The sequence below is a fragment of the Lontra canadensis genome, unplaced genomic scaffold (genome assembly GCF_010015895.1).
Source record: "Lontra canadensis isolate GAN:19392208 unplaced genomic scaffold, GSC_riverotter_1.0 scaffold8, whole genome shotgun sequence".
Lineage (NCBI taxonomy): Eukaryota > Metazoa > Chordata > Mammalia > Carnivora > Mustelidae > Lontra > Lontra canadensis.
The window spans coordinates 4,258,662-4,285,076 of record NW_022631002.1 but is presented as its reverse complement, the minus strand read 5'-3'; the positions used below and the strand labels follow the sequence as shown (position 1 = coordinate 4,285,076).

Below are 26,415 nucleotides of genomic sequence, written 5' to 3'. Positions count from 1 at the left end.
GTAGCTGATCAAAGGAAAGCGGCTGGTTTCCCAGGCAAATTTGTTCCATGGTAACTTCTCTCCTTAGAGCCTTTCTCCTTCCGTATTGAGCCTGGAGCACACGTGTGCCCGGGTGTCCCCCTCCTGTCCTAAAGACTTTGGATGGTCATTTCTATAAGTTAATCTTTGCAGGAAATGAATAGATGTGTCCCAGCTCGGTGCCCTGGGTCCCTGGGATCCCAGTACTGCCGTGGAGCTGATTTCTCAGCCAAAGAGCATGTATTGAGCACCTACTGTGTGCCATCCTGTGCCATGTACTGGGACTGACTTTTGCCCTCCATCTCTCGTCTGCAGATGATGCGTACTTCCTCGGATGGTTGTTGTGATGGCTAAACCTATTCTGTACCCCGATGTGGGACTTGCTGGGGGCTCACGCGGGCCAGGCCCCGTGTGGACAGTGAGCAATGCCTGACCTTGCAGCACTCACATGAGGGCGTCTGAGCTTCTCTTGCCGCCGGAGCTAAGACCACAAACCCAGTGTCACAGATGAAAGAACTAGGGCAGGCTTTCCCAGCGCCGTATCTACATGGCCAAGCTGGGATGCCACCCAGGTGTGGCTCAGTCTGGGGCCTGGGTCCCTTCTGCTTTCCTGACTGTAGGTCGCAGGGGTCAGATGGGCCTGGGGCCGAGCCCCAACGTGGCCTCCTGCTGCCTGACCTCAGGCAAGTACTTGTGCCTGTTTTCCTGTCTGTGAAATGGGCGTCAGAGTAGGGGCTGCTGCGGGCAGGCAGCGGACTGTCGGATACTGAGCACGGCGCTTCCTGCATGTGTACAGAGCACGCACAGGCTGACACGACTCACTCACGACGCATGTGACCCGGGTCACGGTCAAAACGTCACTGAACTTTCCCAAGGAACACACGATGTAACTGTTGGCACATCCGCACGAGGGAGGACACCAGGGTTCAAGGCGGTGAGTTTTCCCATGGCCACGTGCTCAGCCAGCACCTCTCCCAGAGAAGCTTCTACGGGCAGATGGTTCGTCAGCTCAGCTCAAAACTTCGCCGAGCTAGAAGCCGCCAACCCCCACCCACCTTCCTGGGCCGGTTCCCCTGTGTGCCCGCCCCCACCCGGCCCGGGCCCACCCCCCCAGCCCCCGCAGCCAGCCACCTCCTTGGGGAGGAGAGACTGCCCCAGTCTGCAAGGAGGAAGTGCTCGTTATCCCAGTGGGACAGGGCAACTCCCAGCCACGTCTCCAAGCCAGCCCTGTGCCCCCTCCTCCTGCCTCCACCGTCTGAACTGCCTGGGCCGCAGACGTCTATGGTGGAGCCTCTGGGGCCAGATGTTATAGGTCCCAGCTAAAAATAACCAGGAGGGCCGGCCACCACCGGGAGTGGTGGTAGGGTGAGGGCATGTGCTGGGCACCAGACGCAGGATCCCAGCGACCTGGCCGAGTGTAGCTAAGAGCCTGGCAGACGGTGCACACTTCGGCTCCCCACTTCCAGCACTCACCCGGCCAGAGGGCCCCTCTTCCCTGAACATGTGGGAGGAAATGCCATTTTCCGGCCGCAGGAGGGGCAGCGGCCGAAGGAAGGTCATCTGGGCTCTGTGCTTCCTGCTGCTTCTCCTCGAAGCCGGCTCTGCCAAGAATCTCTGGAAACGGGCATTGCACACGAGGCTGGCAGAGAAGTCCCGCGTAAGTGCCTGGGGAAGGGAGGCGGGGAGGGGCTGGGCGACCCCCGGATGCTGTCTGTTTGGCAAGTGCTCGGGCAGGGCAGCGTCTAGATCCGAGCATGCCAGGGTTGGGGGTGTGGGGAGGGAAGGAACTCACCACCCTCAGAAGGCTCCTGGTCTGTAAGCAGAGAAGCAGAGGGCATGCCAGAATGTGCAAGGGGGATTGGGACATGCTTTCGTCTACCAAAGTAGAGTCCTCCTGACAGCACCCGCTTTAAGACTCCAGGGACTTGAAACTGAGAATTTTGTCTCAACGATCAATAACCAGATGTTTATAAAACATAATTAGACATTCATGGGGTTGTTTACTCATTTAGTAAACGGTTGGTGGAAACTGCTCCGGGCCAGGCACTGTGTGTGGTCCCGTGGGGGACAAGATGAAGACGACAGCTCCCACCCTTGAGGGCGACATAGTCAGGTGGAGGAGGCAGTCGGGTGACACGTGGTGGTGATACGAGGGGACTGTGCAATGTGGCAAGTGGCAAGAAGCATGTACCTTGGTGCCAGGGGCCCGGGTTTGCATCCAGCCTCTGCAGCTCACCAACTGTGTAACGTTGGGTAAATTAGTGACATCTCTGAGTGCCAGTGATCTCATCTGAAAATGAAAGAGTGATACGTTCCTTTTGACAAATGTGTTGGGTCAGCGGTGTTGACGGGGCACCGTCCTAGGCTGTGGGCGCACAGACGGCAGGTCCCTCCTTTGGGGAATTCACGATTAGTGAGAGAGGCAGAGGGTAAGGAAGAAATGAGAGGAACATAGTGTGTTTGGTGACAAGTGCCAAGGAGGTAAATAGAGCAGGGAGGGGACTAGGAGAGTGAGTGGGGGCGGGAGGGTGGAAGTTTAGCGCCTTCCCACACAGGGGACACAGAAGCATGGAAGGTCAAGGAGCAGGCTCTGGCGCTCTCAGGATGAAATGACTCACGACACATGCAACACTTAAGACCTAGCGAGTGTTCAGTGCGTCTTGGTGACGTCATTAAGTCACTGGGAAATTGGCAGGTGCTTGCCTCCCCCGGTGGAATGTAGGCTCCCCAGGGTGGGGCCTGATTTTGTCTCATTCAGTACAGTGTTCCTGGTGCCCTGCCCGCTGCCTGCCGGTAACTTGGCGCTCTGTACATCCCTGGGAGTGAGTTATGGGGAAATGCATTGGAAGCACAGAAGAATGAGTTTGGCTCCACCCAGGAAGAGTCAGGGAGGGTTTTCCAGGGTCGGGGACATTCAACGCTGGGTTTTGAAAGATGAATAGGAGTTTTCCAGATAGCTAAGTGGTAAAGGGGAACATTTAATGACTGCTGCCATGGTGAGATGCATGAAACCGTATTGAGGCTCATTGTAGCCTCCTGGATTCACATTCTGCATGTCAGGCAGGCAGCCGCTGGGAGCAGAACAGAATCGTAGCAAGTGCAGTGGTGGTGGATGCTTGGAGAAGGGAGAGCTTGTATGAGACAGCATAATCACAGAAGGCTTCCTGGAGGAGGCAAGATCCTGGCCAGATCTTGAAGAGCTATTAAGAATTAGGGGGAGGAAGGACATTCCTTGAAGAAGAGTCAATGTAGGCAGAGGTCTTGAAGCAAAAACAGTGCATCTGGGAGCCCCTGAGGGGGCAGTCCTCACCACAGGAGGGGGTTTGATTGTGCAAGGGGGAGAGAGACCCTGCTTGGGTTTGACACTCCCAGGCTCTTGCTGGCCTGGCAGGATGATTTCATCTTCCAGGGTCATTAGCACTTTGGTTCTAGGACCACAGAGGGATTTCCAATACATCGTCTAGTCTGATTCCCCCTTTGTCCCAACATGTCATAGGAGTGGACTGTGTGACATCTCTCTAGGAGGAATGGGGAAGCAGGGTAGTCAGGATGATGTGCATGTGGGCCAGGGAGGGGGTCTTCAGAAACCAAATTGGTCCTAGCCACCGTTTGCCAGAATGCGAGTGCTTTGAGTCTGCCCCTCCCTGGATTGGCGCTCTCCCCTGTCATCAGCAGAAACCAGCATCCCTCCCCAGTGCTGGGACACACGAGAGGTCTGTGCCAGAATTGGCCTCAGAGAAAGCGCCTGGGGAAGGATCCAGGCTGTTGACTTGTGGGCACCCGGCCCAGGGATTCATCTCCGTGGCATCTCTAATAAGCTGTGCAGCCTTGGGCCACTCACCGCCCCTCTCTGGTCATTACCTGGGAAACGAAGGGAAGAGACCAGAGGACTTCCAGGGCCCTTGGAAATGTCCAACAGGGAAATTCAGAATATAGGAAACAGCTCCGCTACACTGAGAAGCATGACTTTCCTACACAGCACCCACGCCCCCCACCCCAGACTGAGGCAGGTCTGCAGCCTTGGGCGTGGCCCCGGACGGCTGTGATTCATATTTCAACGGGAAGTAGGTGCTCCTTCTTAGGGCTCTGTCAGTTGCTCGTGCTTGTGCTCCTTCTTACAATTCCGTCTGTTCTTGTGGTTAGTAGTGTCTGGGCGTTGTCAGCGCAGGGAGATGGCACGGCTAGTCCCTCCAGCCGTGGGCGGATCGGGCCCAGGGCCCTTCCTGAACCCTGTGTCCCTGTGACTGCCCAAGGACTTAGAGACACAGCAGAGAGGGAGGCACTGCTGCTGTCCCCAAGGAGGCCACTGTAGGGCTTGTCGTAAGAAAGGGGTCTCCCCTCTCAGAGCCTCGGCCCCCCTTCTGCATCATGGGGAGCGGGGGCCTTGACTGTGCCCTCCAGGGAAAAGGGGGCGGGAGCTTTCTGCCCCATGCCTGGCCCAGAGCCCCCTTCTCTACAAGTGCACTATTAAAAAGAAAACCAGACCAGACAAACGCACAGAACCAAATATTTGGTTCTCCAGGCTGGAGAAAACAGAAGCAGAAAGTTTGTAAATAGCCTGGTGACCTTTTTGAGGTGGGGGGAGCTCAGTCCATTCCCTGGAGCGGGCGTTTGGGGCTTGTCTTCCCTGGCACCTGGGGAAACGGTGCTTGACTGAGCACTTGCTGTGTGTCAGGACAGGCCTTCACCGCGTTAGCTCTCAGGAGCCTCTCGGCAAATCCCACCGCATGGGGCCCATGGCAGCCACCATGTCGTGGGTGGCCCAACGGTCTCTGCATGTCGCTGTGGCTGAATCTGTTTTGTCCCCTCAGCTGGACGTGGTTGGACAGTTCGCCCGCTGTCCCAGAGGGCCTGCCCGGTGGAGGGGCCACGAGGGGCAAGGGGGCAAGGGGTGCCATTCTGGGACCCCTCACTAGGACCCCTTCACGTGTGCACGCAGCTCTTGGCCCCCAGGAGGCAGCTACCAGCCCCTGCCCACTGCGACCCGGCTTCCTCAGTCTCCCCAAACTGGTTCTCCTTTCCCTTGTTACTTCTGGGAGCTCCGGAACTCTCTATCACATCTCTAAGCTTGGCAAAGTTAGCAAGAGCGGGAGAGACAGGAGGCCTGGAGCTGTGTATACCTCCCGTCTGCTCTGGTCGTCGGAAGACTCTCTCTGTCTGGTGGGGGACTCGCCCAGCTGGCACACAGGACAGGTCAAGACGCTGGGGGGTTCACACCATGGGAACACGCGGAACTGAAGGTCAGGCCCCAGCTCCCCCAGTCTGCCTCGGGGCACCAACAGAGCTGGCTGCTAGGGCTTGTCACCAGCACTCCTGATGCTGGACAATTCCAGATGAGGTCATCAAGGCCCTGGTGGGGAGTGTTCTGGCTCGGGACTTTCCTTGATCCTTGAAAGATGTGAGATCCCACCCCTACAGGACCCCGTCATCAGGACCTCTAGGATGCCCCCATTCAGAGGAGCAGGAGCTGCATGTGGGCCCTGGGGTGTTCCTGGCCAAGCCTCTGTGGCTCCTACCTGGGGGCAGGAGAGGACGAGTGGGATGCAGAAGTGAGACAACCCTGCTGTAGGTTTGGCCATGGCCTTGTATCTAGCACAGATCCTGGCACATCGTAGGCATCTAGAATCATTTTAGAAATGCGGCAGGGGTGGTGGTGGGGAGCTGGCTGGCTGGGTGGGTAGATGGAAGGAAAGAAGAAAGAGGAACTGGATAATGCGATTTTGGGGGTGACCTTGGGCAGATCACTTTCTCCTCTCTTGGGCCCGGCTGCCCCATCTGAGGTTCCAGTACTGAAATTAATCCCAGGTGGAAATGGGCAAGGGAAGAAGCATCCAGGCTGTGTGTGGTTATAATCTGGGAGTGTGCGTGCAAGAGTGTGTGACTGTCTGAGCAGCACCGTGAGTCAAGACTGCCAAAGCTGGAAACAGCCCGAAGGTCTAGAAGCTCCAAGTGAGGAAACAAAATATAACTTCTCCATGCAGTGGAATGTTACAAAAACATTACATTAACGCTATATTAACAACCAGTGACAGGACGGATAAGCCCTGAAAACATAGGCTGAGTGAAAGAAGCCAGTCATGGAAGGCCAGGTCCTGTACGATCTCTCTGTACAAAATGTCCAGAAGAGGCAAATTTATAGGGACAGACAGATTAGAGGGGCTGGGGGCCAGGGACAGGGAATGGGGAGGAACTGCTTGGTGAGAATGGGATTTCTGTTCGGGTGATGGAAGCGTTTCAGAAATAGATGCTCTGGTTGCCTGATATTGTGAATTAGAACCACTGAATCGTCAAAAATGGTTAAAGTGGCAAATTTTGTATTATATATATATTCGACCACATTAATTTTAAAGGGGACAGTGGGAACCCAAGGTACAACATGGTAAGGATTCTGAAGGCCCACGGGATCCATGTGGCCCGGGCACTGGACGGTCGTCCCCTCCATCCCCAGTGCCCCGGGCAAGCATTTCCAGCGCTTGCTCCTGGCCCCGCCAAACCCCAGTCGTAGTTGGTCTTAACTTCACGCTCTTCTCCGAAGGCCGTTCCCTTAAATGTTTTCCTATCGTCCCGACTTCTTCAAAGCATTTAGTTCCATTACTATTGCCTGGGTGACTGTCGTTTTATTGTGGCTTTCATTTTCATTAACAACTTTTGCAGATGACCAAAAAAAACATGCAGTTCATTTGCTTTATCTGTGTGCGGTCTGGCTTAGGGTTTGTCACTTGGTCTGGAACTGGGCCCCACGAAGGCAGGGACATCTTCTAGTTCAGTTCAGAGCCAGCCCAGTGCCTGGCATGTAGTAGGCCTGGGAACTGTGAATGTACCACGAATGAATGAATAAATTACGTTAAAACCTTCCAGAACAGGATAGGAGGGGATGGAAATTTCCAGAAGACTTCCTGTGCATGGCAGTGTGCATGGATGCCGGTGTGCTCTCGTCATGCACCGAGAGGGGTCGTTCCTGGTGTGAGATCCGGGGTTTTGAGTACCTCCCTGAGGAAGTCCCCTTAGCGGTGCACCCAGTTCCGCTCCCCGAGCCCAGCCCTGAGGTCGCAGGGTGTCAGGAAATGGCATTCGTCAAGGCACACTGAACTCGAAGCCTCTGTTCCAGGGAGAGACATATTTTTAGAACTTTGACGTCCGAATTCCAGAGGAAGAGCAAGTAATGCTTGGAGGAAAATTGGCTTTCTTCCGGCACCAAGCAAATCAGTCCTGGGGTGCACTTTTGTTGGTCTGGCTGTTAAGTCACTGAAACATTCCAAAGAAGGGTAAAGCTTGCACTGGAATGGAGAGGGTGGAGAGCGCCGAGGAGGGATGCGGGGGAAATGGGGGCAGTGTTGGAGATTGGATTCTTTCTCCTTAAATGGCAATGCTGCACAATTGTTTCCTCATTATAAAAACAATGTTTGCTGTAAAAGAAGTTCAGGCAATACAAAAAGTCATAACCACGCAACAAAGATCTACATTTTCCCTCCAAGACATAAGCTCTGTTGACGTTGTGTCACGGGTGCCCCTAGACGTTTCCACAAAACAATGACGCTCAGACATTTTTTTTCTTAATGCTATTTCTTATTCCTGTTGTTGAAAACTTTTTTATTGAGGTGAAATTCCCATAATGTGAAATTAACCATTTTAAAGCGAGACATCCTGCGCCTGTCGCTTCCGTCTCGTGCCTGAGCATTTCCATTACCCTGAAAGGAAGCCAGGTCTCCACTAACAGGGGCTCCCCCTTCCCCTCTGCCCCGGTGGCAGGCAGCTGCCGGTCTGCTGTGCATCTCTGGAGTCCTCTTGTCTGGACAGTGTGTGGAAATGCCATCCTACACTCTCTGGAGTTTGTGTCCGGCTTGTTGGTACTGTTTTCTACCTTGTAGTTTTCACTGAACGGCATATGTTGATAGTTCCATACGTTGACCTGGCGGCTCTGTGTCTTCTTTTCAAAGGCTTCTGTGGTGTTCCACAGTGCAGATAGGCAATGATTCCTTTATCCAGACTTCTTTGGTTGCCTCCGTAGAAGCCAGACATGGACTTGAAGAATCGGGTTTTCCACTGCAGAGTCCACACCCGGAGTTTCCTTAACCTACTTCCTCAGGGTATCGGCAGCCGAAGGGCTTGGCAGACCCACCGAGGTCTCCAGAACGATCTCCCTGAAGAGTAAAAAAATGTAGCCACTCAGTGGGAAACCTTCAGGGAGTCATTTTTATCCAAGTGGCATACAGAACTAGAGAGTTCTGGTCTGCATTATGCTGTAAATGTATGTTCAGCAGCTGTTTGGAAATGGACTTGGGATACGCTCCCTTAGCAGGAATGAAAATCAGAGATGGAAATCACGGTCACCCTGGGATTTCCATGAAGGATGCCGTCAGTCTGGGGTGAGCTGCCTCATCTGTCCGAGGGACTTGACATGCCATTATTTTATTTTCCCCTGAGTGGCCATGGAGGGCAGGGCTGATGGGGCTGCAGAGGGTGAGGGCCGGGATGATTTCTTTCTAGAATGCATATCTGGGGGCTGGGGGACAGTTCTCTGACTGCATCCTGAGCTGGGGCTGGCCCACGGGTGGGCAGGTGGTGGGGGCATGGGAGGGGGGACGCCCCTGAGATGACCAACCAGGAGAGAACTCATAGGCAAGGGTGGGAAGTTGCTCCCTGCATAGGACAGACCCAGGTCTGAATCCCGCCCCTGCCACTCGCCCACTGGGTCGCCTTGGGCAAGTGTCTGTCATGTTTCGGTGCCTCCATTTCCTCGTCTGTCAAGTGCGTTCAGAACAGCAGCGGCCTTGCAGCGTGTGGGAGGTCTCAGGGAGATGTAGTATGTGAGCACACAGCTCGGCGTTGGCAGACAGCCGGAGCCCCGTAGATGCTACCTGCTCTGCTGTCCTTATGGATCAGACCGCCCAGGTCCCGAGCCTGGCGCCTTCCGCTGTGGTGGCCGTGTGCCTCAGTCCCCCCACCTGTACAATGGGGACAGTGATCGTAACTACGGAGTGGGGGTGGACGCTGCTTCAGGGCATCCTTGGCACTGGGCATGGCTGTGTCCACCGCCCCCGTCCTTTTAGGAACTCTGCCAGTTGTCTGCACTCGTCTGGCAAAGACAGGACAATGCCGCCAAGTGCCACACGGGGTTGTTGCTTGAGCGTCTCCTGGAGGTGCATCTTCGGTCCCCAGCTAGATCCAGACTCCTCTGGGGCAGGGACAAGCTTTTCATTTCCTGTAGCATCTGCCCCAGGCTCAGACCTAAACCATCCTGTGAGTGATGGAGGGCAGGGGGGAGACTGGAAGGAAGGAAGACCCAGGGAGGCTACTGGTACCAAAGCTACCAGGAGCTGACAGTCCCCAGGCTGGGGGGCAGGAGGCTTTCAGGGCTGCCAGGTCGACCACAGGAAAAGCAAACAGAATTCCAGCGGACCGGTGTTGCCGGTGGCACAGGTGCGAGCTCCTGGCCTCCTGCCACAGACACCTGCAGCAGGTGAGATATGTGTGCACGTTTTGCAGATGAGGGAAACCAAGGCTCAGATAAATCAGTGGTTTTTCTGAAGGATCCCAGAGCTGCAGGGTTCAAACCCAGACTTGTATGAGACCACCTCATACTGGTCACAATGGCTAAAATTAACAACTTGGGAAATGACAGGTGTTGGAGAGGATGCAGAGAAAGGGGAGTCCACACTGTTGGGGGGAACGCATACTGGTGCGGCCACGCTGGAAGACAGGGGGGCTCCTCAAAAGTTGAAAATAGAGCTACCCCACAACCCGGCAATCACACTGCTGGGTATTGAGCCGAAGGATGCAAACACAGTGATCCGAAGGGGCACCAGCACCCCGATGTTTACAGCAGCGGTGTCCACAGAAGCCAAACTATGGAAAGAGCCCAGATGTCCATCAGCACACGAGTGGATGAAGATGTGGGATACAGACGATGGAATATTACTCAGCCATCAACAAAAATGAAATCCTGCCATTTGCAATGACACAGATGGACCAGAGGCTATTATGCTAAGCAAAATAAGTCAATCAGAGAAAGACAAATACCATAGGATTTTACTTATAGGTGGAATTTAAGAAACAAAACACGAATTTAGGGAAAGGGAGGAAAAAAGTACAATAAGACGAAAACAGAGAGGACAACAAACTGAGGGACTCTTAACTCTGGAAACAAACAGGGTTGCTGGAGGGGAAGTGGCTGGGAGGCGGCAATTGGGTGATGGACAGTAAGAAGGGCACGTGGCGGAGTGAGCAAGGGGGGTTGGACGCAACGGATGAATCACTAAACTCTACCTCTGAAACTCATAATCCACTATATGTTAACTAAATTGAATTTAAAAATTTAACGCCCCCCCAAACCTCCAAACAAGCCCAGACTTGTGTAGTTCCTAAGCCTGAGTTAGATCCCAGCTGAACTCAGCCTGTACTGTTATGAGGCCATGAGCCCCACCCCTCTTGGTATACCCAAAAGTCAGACGCTCCTACGTTCTTGCCCCAAAGGAAGGGGAGGCAGCTGGAAAAAGTTCTGAGTGGAGGGAACAGCGTGTGGAAGGCCACAAGGCCAGGAGGAGGAAGGGGTCTGAGCAGACCTTCAGTCATCAAGGCCGTCGATTCTAGATTCATAGCTGGGATCCATTACTTGGGCTTCGGGACAGAGGAGTGGACTCCTTAGGCTCGTGACTCTTCTCAGCCTGTGGCCTGGGGCAGACCTTTCATTCTGCAGGCTCCAGTGTATGTGTGTAGGCATTGGACCTCCCCCGCTGGCATCACGTGACCAGAGGAGGGTTTCAGTGCGTGGGAAGAGGTGTCTGTTGCATGGATCTGATACAAGGCAAGGCTCCCGGGCAGTGAAGGCTGCCCGGACAGCGGTGCCCACCACACAGCGCCGCTGTGCCTGCAGATTGTTCAGTCCCAACACAGAAGCCCATAGAGGGAGGCCTGGGGAACCACTGGCAAGTGGCGGACCTCATCTTGGGCAACCGTCGTCATTCATTCAACCACCACAGATCTGTGCTGAGTGCCTACTCTGTTCCAGGCCCTGCTGTGGGTACCAGGGACACAGGTGGGAACAAAACCCAGGGGGAGCAACAGGCAGTGCAGGGGGACGGCATGTGTCACTTAGAGACCTGGGGGAAGTGAGGGCGGAGCCAGGCCGGCATCTAAGGCAGGAGACCTAGCCTGTGCAAAGGCCCAGGGGCAGGACTGTTCCCGGGACCTCAGAGAGGCCAAGATAGCTGACAGGGAATGAGCAAGAGAGGGGGGTGAGTTTGGGAAGTGGAGGGGCTGAGGGGAGGGAAGCCAGCCAACTCCATCTGATCTTTAACCCTTTGTCCTCCCCCAGGCTGGGACACCCTTTGGTGTGTGGGGGTGGATGTTGGTGATCTATTTATCTCTCTGATAAAGTCAGTTCTTTCTCAGAACTCTGGGAAACATGCTTTTAAAGGATCTTTTTGAGCATTACCTTGTGTGACATGAAATATTTTCCCAAACAGTTAATCCTTTAATCTGGGCCCCTCAGTGAAATCAGTTCTTTATCACCCACAACCATCTGTTGTTTGGGCCGCCCCGCAAATAACTCGGGAGATTTGACTTTTAAGGCGCTTATCTCTTTTGTTCTCTCCAAATTCTGGGAGACCCGAGGTTTGAATTTTCCTGGGAGCGGAGAGCAGGGGCACAGCTAAGATCCATCTCTCTGTACCCCTGCCCGCACCATGGGTGTCCTAATGTTCCCAGACTGGGAAGTGCAGCGGGCAGGAGACAGTCTCATTTATGATCTGAAGGTTGCAATGAGGTCTGTAAATGAGGCCTCGTTCACAATCAGGCGGGGCAGAAAATTCCACCGGGCCTCCCGACCACATGCACCCCGGCCTCGTCACCCTCCCAAGGAGGCCCGGGCAGCTGTCACGTTCTATTAGGATGAAAATGGTTGGGCCCCAACATGGGTCCAATTTTGTTAATCCCGGAAAAAAAAAATGAACCAAGAGCCGATGGCTTGCAAGCTTGCAGCTTGAAAATTACTCATGATACGGGAATTACAGGGCCTGGTCTGGGCAGGGGCTGGCGAAAGGCTGAACCGGTTTGAAAATCCATGCTGTGGTCCGTGATCTCCCTTTTGTTTTGGGGAAGAACCACCAATCTCCTGAAGCCTTCATTTCCTTAGGAGCCAAATGTCGGTTTTGTGTTCATTTTTGCATTTCACAAATTAAATGACCGACATATCTATGGGAGAAAAGACGAATTCCCTGGGAGAAGCGGGGCCTCCCCAGGCTGTCCCTGCGAGTTGGTCACTGCTTTCTTCCCTCTCCTGCTCTCCCCCTAAGCGTCCTGGGCTCCCCTGGGAGGTAGTTTGAAAACCCCCTGGTCCTTTGCACCAATACCAAGATGCCCCTGGTCGTGTACCAGTCCTCGGTGACCTGCGCCCCCTACAGGGCACCAGGAGCAGCGCATGGGCTTGGCCGCCACCGTAGCAGCTGTGGGGTAGGGGTCAAGGGAAGGACGTGGACCCATCTTTGACCTTCCTCTTTTTACTCCCTTGAGGTCAGAGTGCATATGCTGCTTTGTTCCTTGCTCTTTTTTTTTTTTAACTAACATAAGTGTTTTTCTTGTCATCAAAAATGCTTCAGAAGTACTTCTCTTGAATTTAAAAAAATTTTTAAATTTTTGATGGCCTTCTTTAAATTGAAAAAAAGAATGTGTGCATGGCCAAAAGAATATTGAAGCAGGCAACGAGGAGAAATCCTCCTTGGCTTCAGAACCGAATGCTCCTCTCTAAAGGCCATCTGTGATAACAGTGTCTTGTGTATCCTTGTGTATGCTTCCAAAAATGTTTTAGGCAAACCCTATACATATTGCATGAGTGTGCAGATGCTTATTTTAAAGCACCGTTAGGTGTATAGCATACAAATTGTTCTACACGCTAGTATTCCACACCCACCACCGTATCTTGCTAATCTTTCAAAGCAGGGTAAGGGCACAGGGTTCTAGTCTGCAGACAAGCTTCACTTACTTGGATGGGAGGGTAGGAATCGGAAATCCAGATACATTTGCAGGGGAGCAGGGACAGGGGGTAGATAGGGATTCAGATGACAGGAGTGGTGAGGAGGTAAGGCAAGCCAGGGTGTTTTCTCCCAATGAACCTCTTCTATCAGTGTGTGTGTGTTTGTGTGTAGGGATGTGTACGTAAGACCTGACGTCCACACAGCCCACTTTCAAATCCAGAAGCAGAACAGTGTGCCCGGCATGGACGGGATCTGGTGTCTGAGGGACCCAGTGTGGGTAGCTTGGTGTGACAGAGCCCCTCCCACCTCACCTCCAAAATGCTAATTTTATTGCTCATGTGCCCATGTTTCCTACATGTTAAGTACTGTACGATTTTTAACTTTTTATTGAACAAATACTGGAAAGTGGGCAAATCTCATGTCCAGCTTCCCTCAAGGTGAACACACCGTGTAGCCAGTGCCCAGATCCCGAAGAAGAACAGGGCCTGTCCCCGGAGACCAGAGGTTTCCTCTGGGTCCCCACCCACCTGGGGACCCCTGTGCTGACTTCTCACACCAGACACCCTGTGTGCCTGTGTTTGAACACAAAGTTAAATGGAGTCACACTGTGTGTTCTCTTTTGAGCTGGCGTTTTTCTAATGTGCAAGGTTCATCCAAGTGGTGTGTCTGTGTGATCTGGGAACTCTCGGAGCGCGGAAACGCATGGGGATTGCCGATCTGCAGAACACCCGCGTGTGCACATGTCTAGGTTTGTGTGCGTACCCAGACCCGCGCACACGCACACACGAGCATGCGCGTCCGCCCGTGGCTGACCACGCTCTCCCCCCGCAGGCCGAGGAGGCGACCAGCCCCCGGCAGCCCCGCGCTGACCGCTGCCCGCCGCCGCCGCGCTCGCTGCCCCCAGGCGCCTGCCAGGCGGTGCGCTGCCAGGCCGACTCCGAGTGCCCGCGGCACCGGCGCTGCTGCTACAACGGCTGTGCCTACGCCTGCCTGGAGGCCGTGCCGCCCCCGCCAGGTAGGAGCCCAGGGGACGGGGAGGGGATGGGGGACGCGCGCGCAGGGAGGGGTGCGGAGCCGGGACCCCCGACACCTACCGGCTCGCCACCGCCGCGGGGAGACGCCCCTTCCGGGGAAGATGCCCCTTCCTGAGAAGATGGGGGCGATTTCTCATTCAAAAAAATCCAGGTGTCCGGCTATTCTTAGAATCCCTGGACCGCATTCCTTGGGCCACCCTCCGCGGGGACCCCAGGTGCCCCAAAAGGGCAGTGGGTCCTCCAGTCTCCCGCATCCTCCTCGCCCTGGACCCTACCACGCCCACTTCCCTGGCGATCCTGGCCCCGGGGGTATTGGAGGCGGAGACCTGGGACCTCAGCAGTCCGGATGCGGTGTGCCCCTGAGAGGAAGAGGGGATGCAGGCTCCTGGGTTCAAGTTCACTGGCCAGCTGGTCACCGCCCTGAAGTCCCCCCAGCTGTAAAACGGGACTGAAATGAGAACCTGCAGCTCCTGGAGGGCTCTGAACGTTGGCTGGTTTGGCAGGGAGCAGATCAGCGGTAAGAAGTCTGTTGAGTCTTAGCGGTGATTTCTTTGGGAGAAACAGCCTGCAAGGACTCATTCATCTTTGAAGGGAAGGAGTTTGGGATCCCTTCTGGAGAGGTTTGGGAGGGGTGGGAGGGGAGCCTGTGGGGATACTGAGGAGCAGGTAGGCGGTGCATTGCCCAGGGGAAAAAAAAAGGTACCCCTAAGTGAGTTGGATGGGTGCAGTGAAGTCTCCTCCCTCTCCTTTCTGCTTGGGGCTGAGCCTTTAGATGACAGCCGCCTGCTCAGACCACACCTCTCAGGGAGAGGGCTCTCCTGTGAGGTGGGCTAGATTGCTGGAGGCCGCTTGAGAAGGCAGGCCCAACCCCTCCTCCCAAGGCTGAAACAGGAGCATCAACCGCACTTTGTTTTCTTTGGGGTGAGGTCACAGCGGTGACAAGGTAGTCAGCACCCTCGGTAATGCTCGTTATTACAGTCTACCCTGCTTGGCCAGGGAGAGGCAGGGCCAGGAAGGCTTCTACAGGGCCCTTTATTAAAAAAAGACAATGTGGCACCCCCTTCTGATGGAGGACACACATAAAGGTACTTCCCTCTGGGTGGGTAAGTCAAAAAAGGTGCCCCTTCCTTTGGACTGTGACAGTGAACAAGGATTCTAGTCTTACTTGCCACAGACACCAGGAGCTTTAGAGCAGTGCACGAACTATACAACTGTTCATGACATTTCCAATAACCTTTCTCTACATCATCTCATTTAATCCTCACACAGCCCTGTGGTGGGGAGGGACTGTTATCAGGCTTATTTTACAGCTGAAGACACAGAAACTCAGAGAAGCTGAGTTGCTGGCCCAAAATCACAGGCAAAGCTGGTATTTCAATGCAGTCTTTGACTGTGGAGAAGTGTCCAGTGCTTTATGTCCTGACTGCAGGGACATGGGGTTCTACTCTGGGATCCGGGTTCATAGATGGGTGTCCCTCACTGCCTTGGAACCTCCTTCCCCCAGACACCCGCACAGCTCACTTCCTCACTGGCTTCAGATTTGGTCCAGAGGTGGTTGCTTTTTCAGGCAAGATTCCCCTCTCTAAATGGCAAACCCTCCTGTAGCCGTTCCTTACCCTTCTTTCCCTGCCTAATTTCTCTTTATAGCACAATCTAGAACACTGGGTTTTGTTTGTTCATTGACTGTTCTCCCCACTTGCCGGTCAGCGCCCATAAGGCAGGGTTTGGTCTATTTCATTCACTCTTGGATGCCCACCATCTAACTGGTTTCTGGGCACCTGAAAAGTACTCAATGAATATTGAATGAATCAATGAATCACTGACCAGGGAGAAGATTCCCGCTGTTTGTTAGAGTAACAATTATAACAGTAACATCAAAAACAGGGTTTCTCACCTGCGGCACTCTGGACATCTGGGGACTGGATAATTCTAGTTTGGGGTGTGGTGGGGGCTGACCTGGGTGCTGTGGGACGTACAGCAGCACCCCTGGACCTCCCCGCTCCATGAGATGTCATTAGTCCCCCCACTCCCACTGTGACAACCAAAAGTATCTCTAGACTTGCTGTATGTTCTATGAGGACAAGATCACCCCAAATTGAGGACCACTGATCTAACATGAGCATGTGACCTGAAATGCACCAGGCTGGGTTAGAAGCAGCTTACACACTTCATTGCAATCTTTAGCTAGGTTCCCTCCAACGGAGATCTTGAAGTAAGAACGGGGGTGCAGAGAGTTCATTTTCCAGGTGATCCCAGGAAGTTCTATGGAGGCACAAAGAGGGGAGACCCTGCGCCTCCAGGCCTTTTGGGGTCTGCAGGTTAAGGCAAGACCATGACCAAGTTTCAGTTTCTAAAAACGCAGGAAACTGCGTATATGTATCTCCTGCTACTTAGGAGCCTTTGACAAAGGAAGGAATACAAATAAGAAATAGTAATACAGTTTCCTATTTGGTAAAAAGTAGCATTGAAAACATTTTCTATCACCTGGTCCAAGGTGGTAAGAAGGAGGAGGGAAGGAACAGAAGACTGGAAGTCAGCCTGCGGAAACTCCTCCCGTCACCCCTCCAGTTAGAAGTTGCAAATTGCTCATTTGCTCCTCTGTTCCAGTTTGTCCACTGTGAGCAACTGTCTTAAGATCATCTGTGCTTTTTTAAACAAAAGGTTAACCAGCATTTTTACCAATATCCACCTATGTGCCTTCAAAGATGCTAGACAGCACATCAACCTCTTTATTTTTGTCATATTTTGGAGTCCAACAAAAGCAGAGATCATAAATAAATGTGATCCCAGACCAATTTATTTGATCTACATAATGCATAAAAATTTGGGGGGATAGGGGCAGGAGCAGAGGGAGAGGGAAAGAGAAAATCCCAAGCAGGCTCCATACTCAGGATGGAGCCTGACATGGGGCTCGATCTCACCTCCCTGAGATCATGACCTGAGCCAAAATCATGAGTTAGACACTTAACTAAGCTACCCAGATGCCTCTATAGTGCATAACATTAAAAAAAAATTAATTGCCAACACTTAAAAACCAGGAGTTTACATTTTTTCAAAAATCCCTGAAGTTCAAAACAAAACAAAACAAAAACCAAACCCATAGGCTCTAGGAACACAGGGGAGTGCTGGCCAAAGCTGACCAGCAGCTGACCCACTGAGGCAGTTTACTATGGTCCTACCTGACCTGCTTTTCTTCTGTGTGTTACCTACCTGCTCCCTGGAAGCATTTGGGCTCTCTATCCCTGCTTTGGGACTTTGAATCCATTTACAATCTACCATGTGGGTTGCTCCTTGTTAAAAAATATGTTGGCCACAGAGCAGCCTATGCTGCGATGATAAAAAGAAGCCAGGAGTCCAATCTATCAGGCATTTACTCCTCTCTTGGATAATAGGTCAGCATGAATGCAACCATTCCTTTCATCCAGGTACCCAGGTTCCTTCCATCTTGTTGCTCTGCATGATGGAAGTGGCTCCCCAGCTGGAGGAAGAGGGAGAGCCAGAGGGAGGAGAGCAAACAGGCATCCATGCCTGGGCAACACAGGAAGTTGTGTCATCACTTTGGCCCATATCCCATTGGCTAGAATTCAGCCATGTGGCCATACCTAGCTGCAAGGAAGGCTGGGAAATGTAGTCTCCAGCTTGGCTCGAGGAAACTCAAAGTTCTGCTACTGAAAGGCAGGGCAAATACATGGTAGGCAGCCTCTGTGTTCTTCATGAGGTGTAGGCTCCCCAAACCCCAGAGCTGGGGCATTTCTCGACTGTCAGACAGGGGCCTGGCAGGGGGAGGGCTCCATTTAAGCATGTATTATTTCGTTAGTTTTAGACTGGCTAGTGCAGCCGAAACCTCGATGGCTTGGCGGCAACGGCTGGCTTCTGGATGGCCCTGAGGAGGTGTTGCAAGGTACGTGCAGGGTGAAACCCAACCTGACGTCTGAGCCAGGGCCAGGGCCCTGCTTCTCAGGCTGCCTCTCCTCCAGCAGGCTGTCTGCTCTCAGATACCCCAATACGTAGAAGGGTGGTGGCGGCAGCTTGGCCCCCCTGAACAGTAGAGGGCTTGACGCGCCCTGCAAATGGGGCCTCCTGCTCCCCCCACCACGCAGGGTGGAGACGTGAGAGGCAGGGGGTTGGGGTTGATTTTCAGTTCCCCGAAATCATCATAAGGCGTTCCCTGTTCCCTGAGGATGAGGCCTTCTCCGGGTGGGTGGAGAGCAGGCTGGCAGCCCCGGGGGCCTAGAGAACTGCAGGGCACGAGTGTGTCCTTGTACTTGTGTGGACGGGGCTCCCCCTGTGACCCTGCACACATCCATGGGCACGACTGCACCAGGGTGTGCGGCTGTGTGTGCACCTGTGTGGCTGTTCAGGGCTGTGTGAATGTTTGTGCATCGGCGTGCGTGCAAATGTGTGTGCCTATAGGTGTGAGTGTGCGTGTAAGAGCCATGGTGTGCAAATGTGTGCACATCAGGAGTTGTATAGGAATGCACGTGTACAACAGTGGCTGTAAGTGTGAGCGCATGCACCTGTTCGGGAATCATGTGTACAGGCCAGGACTTGTGTGTGGGAGCGTGTGCGTATCTGTGAGTGTGTGTGTGTGTCGGGCTTTTGTGCGTGAACACATGTGACTATAAGCATGAGCATGTGTGTAGGTGAACATGTATGTAGCTCATGGCACATGAGGGCATTTGGGATCACGTGACTTTGCATGGACCCTGTGTGTGCGTGTGTTTGCAAACACACTGCTGTGAGTGAGACCTGAGGCATGGCCTGGAAGGTGGAGGGCAGAGGGGAGGCAGGCCCTCTAGTTCACAACCTCCACCTGACACCTGGCCACGTGTCTGTCCCCCAGCCGAGGCCTGCAGCACCACAGAGGATGGGGCAGAACCCCTCCTCTGCCCCTCGGGCTACGAGTGCCACATCCTGAGCCCTGGGGATGTGGCCGAGGGCATCCCCAACCGCGGGCAGTGTGTCAAGCAGCGCCGGCAGGCAGGTGAGTGTGGGCACCCAAGCCTTGCTCCTGGCCCCTGCCCCCTCTCTCTAGAACACCCTACATGGGACACCTGTCCCAGAGACAACCGCCAGTGCCCCCTGAAGCCTGGCCGAGAGCTCCTCCTGCCCTCCTCCTTCTGTGCTTCTCCCTTTGTCTTCCATCCTTCCCCTCCCTGCCTGCATGGGACACAGGTCTTTGAGCCCTGCCACCTCCTAACTGGGATCAGTGCCTTTGAACCTCTGAGCCTCAGTATTCTCATCTGTGAAATGGGGCCACTGTGCACCCTTATGGGAATTCATTTAAATCATAGTGTAAAGCCTTCAGAGCAGAGCCAAGCAGAATTAGGTGATCAGGGAACATTGGATATTTAATATTCATCTGATTAACTATTTTTTAAATTGTCTGAGAACCCTTGACTCCCCAGGGTTTCTGCAGGAGCGTTCGGTGCGACCTCATTCATCTCGGTCCCTGGAGGTGGAGAGTAAATAGCAAAGCAATCAGGGAGGGGCATGAATGGCACTGCTTTAGTGGACATGAGTTTTCCCAAGCAGGGCCAGGACCAGGAGCATGGACGGCTGGTGATACTTAGCTAAAGCCCTCCGAGCCTTAGGCAAGGCATAAGATCCCCAGGACTTGGAAGAAATGCGGGACAAGCGAAGAATCTGGAATTACAGGAAGGTGTGAGTTGGCCTTGTCACAGTTGAGCTCCTGGGATTCTGAGAGCCCAGACTCAGGGCCCAGCCCCCGCCTCCGCATCTCTCAGCCCTGAGAGCTGGGATTGGCACCCTTGGTCTACACCGAGGCCCAAAGAACACAACAGGGCACATGATCTGCCTGAGCATTTCTTTTCCTCATTGGAGAATGGTATTTCCCGCAAGTGTTTCAAAAGGATGCATTTAGGGGCACCTGGGTGGCTCAGTCGGTTAAGCGTCCTACTCTTGGTTTCAGCCCAGGTTGTGATCCCTGGGTGGTGAGATCGAGCCCTGCATCAGGCTCTGTGCTTGGCATGGAGCCTGCCTGGGATTCTCTCTCTCCCTCTGCCTCTACCCCTTCCCCATCACTCGAGCTCTCTCCCTCTGTATCTGTCTGTCTCTTTCTTTCTGCCCACAGTAGTAATCTTGGTGGTTTCTCCTACGTTCCACCTGCTGTTTGCGGAACACGAGTGTGTTCTCTACCCAGGCAGCCTGGGCTCCGGTGGTCCCTTGGCCCCTCACTGCTGTGTATGGTAAATAGCCTAACCTTCTTGGGTTTCATTTTTCTTACCCATAAAGTGGGCTCATCATAGGCCACTTCATGCTGTCATCTGTCTTACAGAAGAGGAACTTGCCTACAGTGTGCACAGCTGACCAGGAGCCAAGGGGGGCATTTCTGAGCCTGTCCATGGGATGTAGAGTCTGTGGGTGGGTGTGGTTCTGTGTTCTCCCCTGCTCCAGGAATGATCAGAGCCTTGCAGATGGAAATGTAAGCAAAATTCCTCCTAGCCTTGCTCCCAGGGACCTCAGGGAGCAGCAACTGTTGGTAATTATATGGGAATTTGGACATGTCTTGATTTCTAACAACTTCTCTTAGAACAACAGCCTTGGGGAGGAACAAGGGCACTTGTCCCAGGCTAACCAGAAAGAAGCCTTTTATTTAAGTATTATCATTTTAAACTACATATTTGAAATAATTTCAGACTTCAGGCTGCCTGGGTGGCTCTGTCAGTAAAGCATCTGCCTTCGGTTCAGGTCGTGATCCCGGGGTCCCAGGATCGAGTCCCACATCGGGCTCCCTGCTCATCAGGGAGCCTCCTCCCTCTTCCTCTGCTGTTCCCCCTGCTTGTGCACACGTGCTCTCTCTCTGTCAAATAAATAAATAAAAATCTTAAAAAAAAATTTTTTTTAATAATTCCAGACTTCAGAAAAGAGGCAAGAATAGTACCTTGAACCCTCCACCCCAATGGCCCATCAGTTGTTAAAATATGGTCACATTCACTTTACCGTTCTCTCTCTCTTCCTCCCGCCAGTCCCCGCTGTCTCTCCATATACGTTGGTGTATATTTTGGGGGCTGTTTGAGAGTAAGTTGCAGATCTCATGCCCACCTCTAGGACGCCAGTCTCTTCCGAGAGCCAGTGTCTAGAGGGTGCCTGGGAGCATTTGGGTTTTATGGTACATCAGCTTGGAACCCAGCATTTGAGGGGTTCACATCTTTCCCGAGAGGAAAATGAACGTCGACACAGGCAGTAAATCTGCCTCTTTGGAGAGCAGGGCCCGGGGAGTCAGTGCATTTCTCTGAGTGGGTTTGAGGTCACTCAGAGGCAACACGTCCCGTGTCCCCCCAGCTTGCCTCTGACCGAGCAACTTGGCTCGTGCTGCGTGCAAAAGACAGAGAATCGTGTGGCCTTAAGCCGGGAAGATCTACTTTGTTAAAATGACCTGTGATCATGTTTGGTAAACGTGGAGGCGTGAGGGGAGTGTCAGAGGCTTAACCAGCGGAGCCACCCAGGCGCCCCATGAGTTGCTAATTTTGTGCCCATTTCCAGGTGAGCAAACTGAAGCTCAGAGAGGATTAGGGAAGCAGTGCAATGAGATAGCTACTCATTACTTTGTCCCATGCAGTGAGGACATTCAAAACCCCTTTGAACAGACTCAGAAAAGTACCATGTGTTCCCCATGTGAAGTACATAGCTTGTAATCACACTTGCTGAATAATATGTTGAAATCTGGCTTCCAATTCATCTTTTTTTTTTTTAAAGATTTAATTTATTTATTTGACAGACAGAGATCACAAGTAGGCAGAGAGGGAGGCAGAAAGAGAGGGAAAGCAGTCTCCTCACCAAGCAGAGAGCCTGATGGAGGGCTCGATTCCAGGACCTGGGATCATGACCCGAGCCAAAGGCAGAGGCTTTAACCCACTGAGCCACCCAGGTGCCCCTCCAATTCATCTTTTTAAGACAGTGATTCCTAAACTTTTTGGCCTCGGGACACCCTTACACTCCCAAAACATTGAGGACCCCATAGAGCTCTCCTTTGTGTGGCTCTGGGTAATTACCGTATTAGAAACTGAAGCCAAGGCATTAAAAACATTTGTGTTAATTCATTGAAGAATGACAATGATAAACTCATTATGCATTAAACAGAAATAGTGTTTCTTTTACAAGTAACTATACTTTCCAACACACAAAAAATGGAAGACTGGCCCCGGTTTACATTTTTTTTTTAAAGATTTATTTATTTATTTGACAGACAGAGATGACAAGTAGGCAGAGAAGCAGGCAGAGAGGTGTGGGGGGAAGCAGGCTCCCTGCCGAGCAGAGAGCCCGACATGGGGCTCGATCCCAGGACCGTGGGATCATGACCAGAGCCGAAGGCTGAGGTCTTAACCCACTGAGCCACCCAGGTGCCCCGTGGCCCCGGTTTACATTTTTGCAGTTCTAATATGTGCAAGGAGAGAGGAGAGTTCGATTCTCACGCCTGTTTCTGCATTCCATCAGCCGTGACATCACACGTCACGCAGCCTCTGGACACTCCATGCGCACCTGGGAGGGAATGAGAGTGAAAACACAAAGAATTCCTTGATCTTATTATGAAATGGTTTTGGCCATACGAACTCACTGGAAGGAGCTTAATCTAACTCTCCTGTGTTTTCCAGATGGGCAGTTCCTCCGACACAAATTTTACAAAGAATACCCAGGTAAGAGAAGAAACCACTCTTCTTTGCAGCAGACACTAAAAGGAACGGTAAGGATTTCTTGGGTGAAAAAGAAAAATAGAATCCCATTGCCTGTTGTGAGAGCTACAGTTTGAAGCTGCTCTGAAGGGAAATGCCCAGACTCTTCCCCGTTGCTTTTATGCCATCAGAGGGCCCTTTGGTGGTGGGAAGCCAAGATGCTTCTGGTGTGAAAATCTCTCCTCCATCCGGAGAAGCCCTCCAGGTGGCATCTGACATGGGCAGGAGCCTTTCTAGGCTGCAGCCTGGGACAGAGGCTGCAGGTTAGGGATGTCCCACTGGGGACAAAATGAGAACTAGGATTGGGGAATAAAGTAGAAGCCCTGTTGCCTGATATGAACAGAGGAGGTGGAAGCCAAAGAGGGACTCATAGAAGAAAAAAAGGCTTTGTTAAATGTTAGAACTTGGGACCAGATATGCTTAAGTCCTTCCTACTTTCATTCAGGGGATTGAAAATATGGCTGACACTGTCCTTCTGTCTATTCATTCATTGATCTGTCCATCCGTCTTCCAATCTTCCATCCATCCATCCACATATCCAATATTCCATTCTTCCATCCATCCATCTATCTATCCATCCATCCTTCCACTCGTCTATCCATCCAGTCTTCCAATCTTCCATCCATCCATCCATCCATCCATCCATCCACATATCCAATATTCCAATCTTCCATCCATCCATCCATCTATCCATCCATCCTTCCACTCGTCTATCCATCCAGTCTTCCAATCTTCCATCTATCCATTCTTCTATCCATCCTTCCATGCATTCATCCATTCTTCTATCCATCTGTTCATCCATCTTTCCAATATTCTATTCTTTTATCCGTCATTCCATCCATCCATCCATCCATCCATCCATCCATCCATCCTTCCATCCATCATATCGTTATTAAGAATTTACGGCCCATATTTATCAAGTGTTAACCTTTATTCTGTGCTAGGAGTTGGGACTACATTTGTGATCCTGGTGGCCGCAGTCCCTGCCATCACGCAGCTAATATCAATCAGGAAATACAGACATGAAGAGCCTCCAGGTAGTTATTTAGTAATAATAGTGATTAGGGTGATTGAGGTCACATACAGGACACCATAAAAAGGACACCTTAGACTTGAATGTCAAGGAAGGCTTCCCAAGGAGGAGATATTTAAGCTCAGACCAGAGAGTAAGAAACAGTGGGCAGAGGAACAGCCAGTGTGAGAATCCTAGGGTTGGAAGCAACTTGGCCGTTACTGTAGCTGGTGTGTAGTGAGCAAGGGGGGATGGCAGTAGATTGGGCCAGAAATGCAGCAGGACCACCCTGCACCAGAGGTGTGGCTGTGGTGAGGGGAGGGGGGAGGCTGCAAGTTGGGATTGGGGGACCTCGTTTGGGGAAGAGGGGACAGGGCCAGGGCACCTGGTATTTGAACTTTGTTGGGCTGTGGCTGGTGAGCCATGAGCATTTGAGCAGCAGAAGATTCGACTGCCCTGACACAGCCCCGGTCTTTTTGCAGAAGGAGATTCTAAGAATGTGGCGGAGCCTGGGAAAGGACCCCAGAGGCACTTTTCATAAGGCAGCGGTGCCGGTAAGTGGGAGGAGTGGTGGCCAATGGCCAGGGAAGGGTTTGCCCAGCCAGGTGTCCTGGGAGCTTTAATCACCAAGTTGACTATGAGAGGGGAGACTAGGGCTTCACCTGGGGTAGAATTTTAAAATTCTCTTACAATATCGTAGTAAACGTAGGAGAACTTGGTATATAGCCGGAAGTGTACGTTTCTCTCCCATCCAGACCTAAATCTAAACACTAGACCGGGTTGCAACTTTCCTTTCCTTGTCTTAATGCGTCCATGAACAGCAGATGAGTCCTCATTGTCCCCTGAAGTCCATCCCTCCTTCGCTCCCTCTGTCACACGATACTCTCAAGTGCCAACCACTGCTCCTAGGGGCTTACCTCCTTGCAGGAGGCTAAAGAAGGCAACAAGGAAATCAGCCCACAGTAAGTGTTGTGAAGGAACCGGACGGGGCGTGAGGAAGAGCAGGTTGGGGAAGGACCATATGGAGGTCATGTCTGAGCCAAGGTCTGCAAGGAGAAGCAACTGCCTTGGGGAGACCCGGAGACCAGGTGTCTGTGCAAAAGAAGCCAGGAGAGCAGAAGTCCCTGGGGCGGGAGAGACCTTGGCTTCGAGGAGCCACAGGGAGGCCACTGGGGTAGACACAGAATGATGGCGGTGAGGCTGTCACCAGAGGGAGACCCCAGGGAAGGCATAGGCCCTGCTCTCAGATGCTCTCCAGGGTGAGATGCGTGCCTGTGGGTGCCAAGGACTGGAAGCATCTTTGCCAGTAATACCCAACCCCGTGAAGGCCAAATATCTTCACACAGCCAACAAAGGCCCTTGAAAGCAGCTGATTTCCCCAGAATGTCCTTGAAAGGCAAACATCAGGTTTCAGAGTCCAGAATATTCTGGTGCGAGTCCTCTGGGAAAGTCTTGAGCCCTTGAGGATGGGTGCCAACGTGTCTATTACCTGCTGATGACAGGACCAGTCCTTGGAGTGGGTCTGATCCACTGAGGACGGCGAGCTGCCACAGGAAAGCGCTGGGGACAGCGCGGGAGAGCAGGCCACGAGAGGTGGCTTGCGGCGGCGTCGTCTGGGAGCAGCCAGTCGGCCCGAACTGGGCTTAAATTCTTGACCCACCACATGTGACCTTCAGCAAATGCCTTCAACTCTCCCCGTCCCGCTTTCCTTATCTATATAATGGGAATGATGGTGAGGGATGTGTTAGGAACTAAACAGGACGATACCCAGAGAGACGGGAAGTAAGTTAAGAATTCAGTCTTAGGGAAAGCGGCGTCTGACTGGTGTATGTGGGGAGTGACAAGGAAGTAGATGATGCGGACTGTCACCTCGTGTTCTGCCCCAGCAGTGGCTCACGTTCCTTCCTCCTCTGCTTCTCTTCCAGCCAGTTGCGAGAACGTTCCTCCATTCTTCTGCTAAGTCTTGGAAACAGTTGGATAAAACATGATTTGACCCCTGGAGGTTATGCCCAGCTTGACAGAGCATGACCCCCAAAATACTTAAGAGTACAGACAGCTGGCTTTCAAGACCAGCATGCCCCGCCTGGCTGGGGGGCTTGGTGGGAGCCCCTTCCCAGCCCTGGGCCCCTGTCTTGTCGTCCTGAAGATGCAGCACACCTACCAGTCCCATTCGACCTGACCCCACCGCAGGAAGAGGTCACTGCCCTCGTGAGCTGTACGGAGCTCCTTTGTCAGAGGGTTCATCATCCCCGTTACTACACATTTCTTCCAGATTTGTCTCTGGGAGGCGCGCACCTATCCCAACTGTGCTCAGGATAAATTGCTCCTTATAAAATGGAAGGGAACTTGGCTACTCAGGTGGGATTCATGGTTTTAATTCCCCAAGATCTTAAATTGCATGTGCTCAAGCCCTTGAACCCTGGGGGTGGGTGGGGGAGGGGATCCTGGGATGAGGTGTCCGCTCAGCTTTCCTCTGGAACCTTGGAATGTCCAGCCATGTGTGTGCCACTCTGGGTCGAATCCCTCTAAGGTGGACCTAGAAAGTGATTTTTTTTTTTAAGTTATTTTTATTAACATAAAATGTGTCATTTGCCCCAGGGGTATAGGTCTATGAATCATCAGCTGGAAAGTGATTTGTTAGGAAAATTTCTAACTTTCCTGGGGGAAGGGTAGAGAGGTGGGGGTGG

The 26,415-nt window shown here is 52.7% G+C and overlaps 1 protein-coding gene across 1 annotated transcript; it reads left to right on the top strand.

Annotated features, from left to right (window-relative positions):
• Nucleotides 1-1,191: 1,191 nt before the first annotated feature.
• On the top strand, nt 1,192-25,814 carry WFDC1 (WAP four-disulfide core domain 1). The gene is made up of 7 exons (XM_032853846.1): nt 1,192-1,675; nt 13,821-14,004; nt 17,841-17,924; nt 18,867-19,007; nt 22,639-22,680; nt 24,211-24,282; nt 25,654-25,814. The coding sequence occupies exons 1-6, from the start codon at nt 1,520-1,522 to the stop codon at nt 24,267-24,269; spliced, it is 666 nt and encodes a 221-aa protein (XP_032709737.1). The 5' UTR covers nt 1,192-1,519; the 3' UTR covers nt 24,270-24,282; nt 25,654-25,814.
• The last annotated feature ends 601 nt before the right edge of the window (nt 25,815-26,415 follow it).

Bases quoted from the DNA above. Each gene is read 5' to 3' on its own strand.
- WFDC1 (XM_032853846.1), top strand. From the start codon at position 1,520: ATGTGGGAGGAAATGCCATTTTCCGGCCGCAGGAGGGGCAGCGGCCGA. The intron at 14,005-17,840 runs GTAGGAGCCCAG...TTATTTCGTTAG, and splicing joins GGCCGTGCCGCCCCCGCCAG to TTTTAGACTGGCTAGTGCAG. The intron at 19,008-22,638 runs GTGAGTGTGGGC...TGTGTTTTCCAG, and splicing joins CAAGCAGCGCCGGCAGGCAG to ATGGGCAGTTCCTCCGACAC.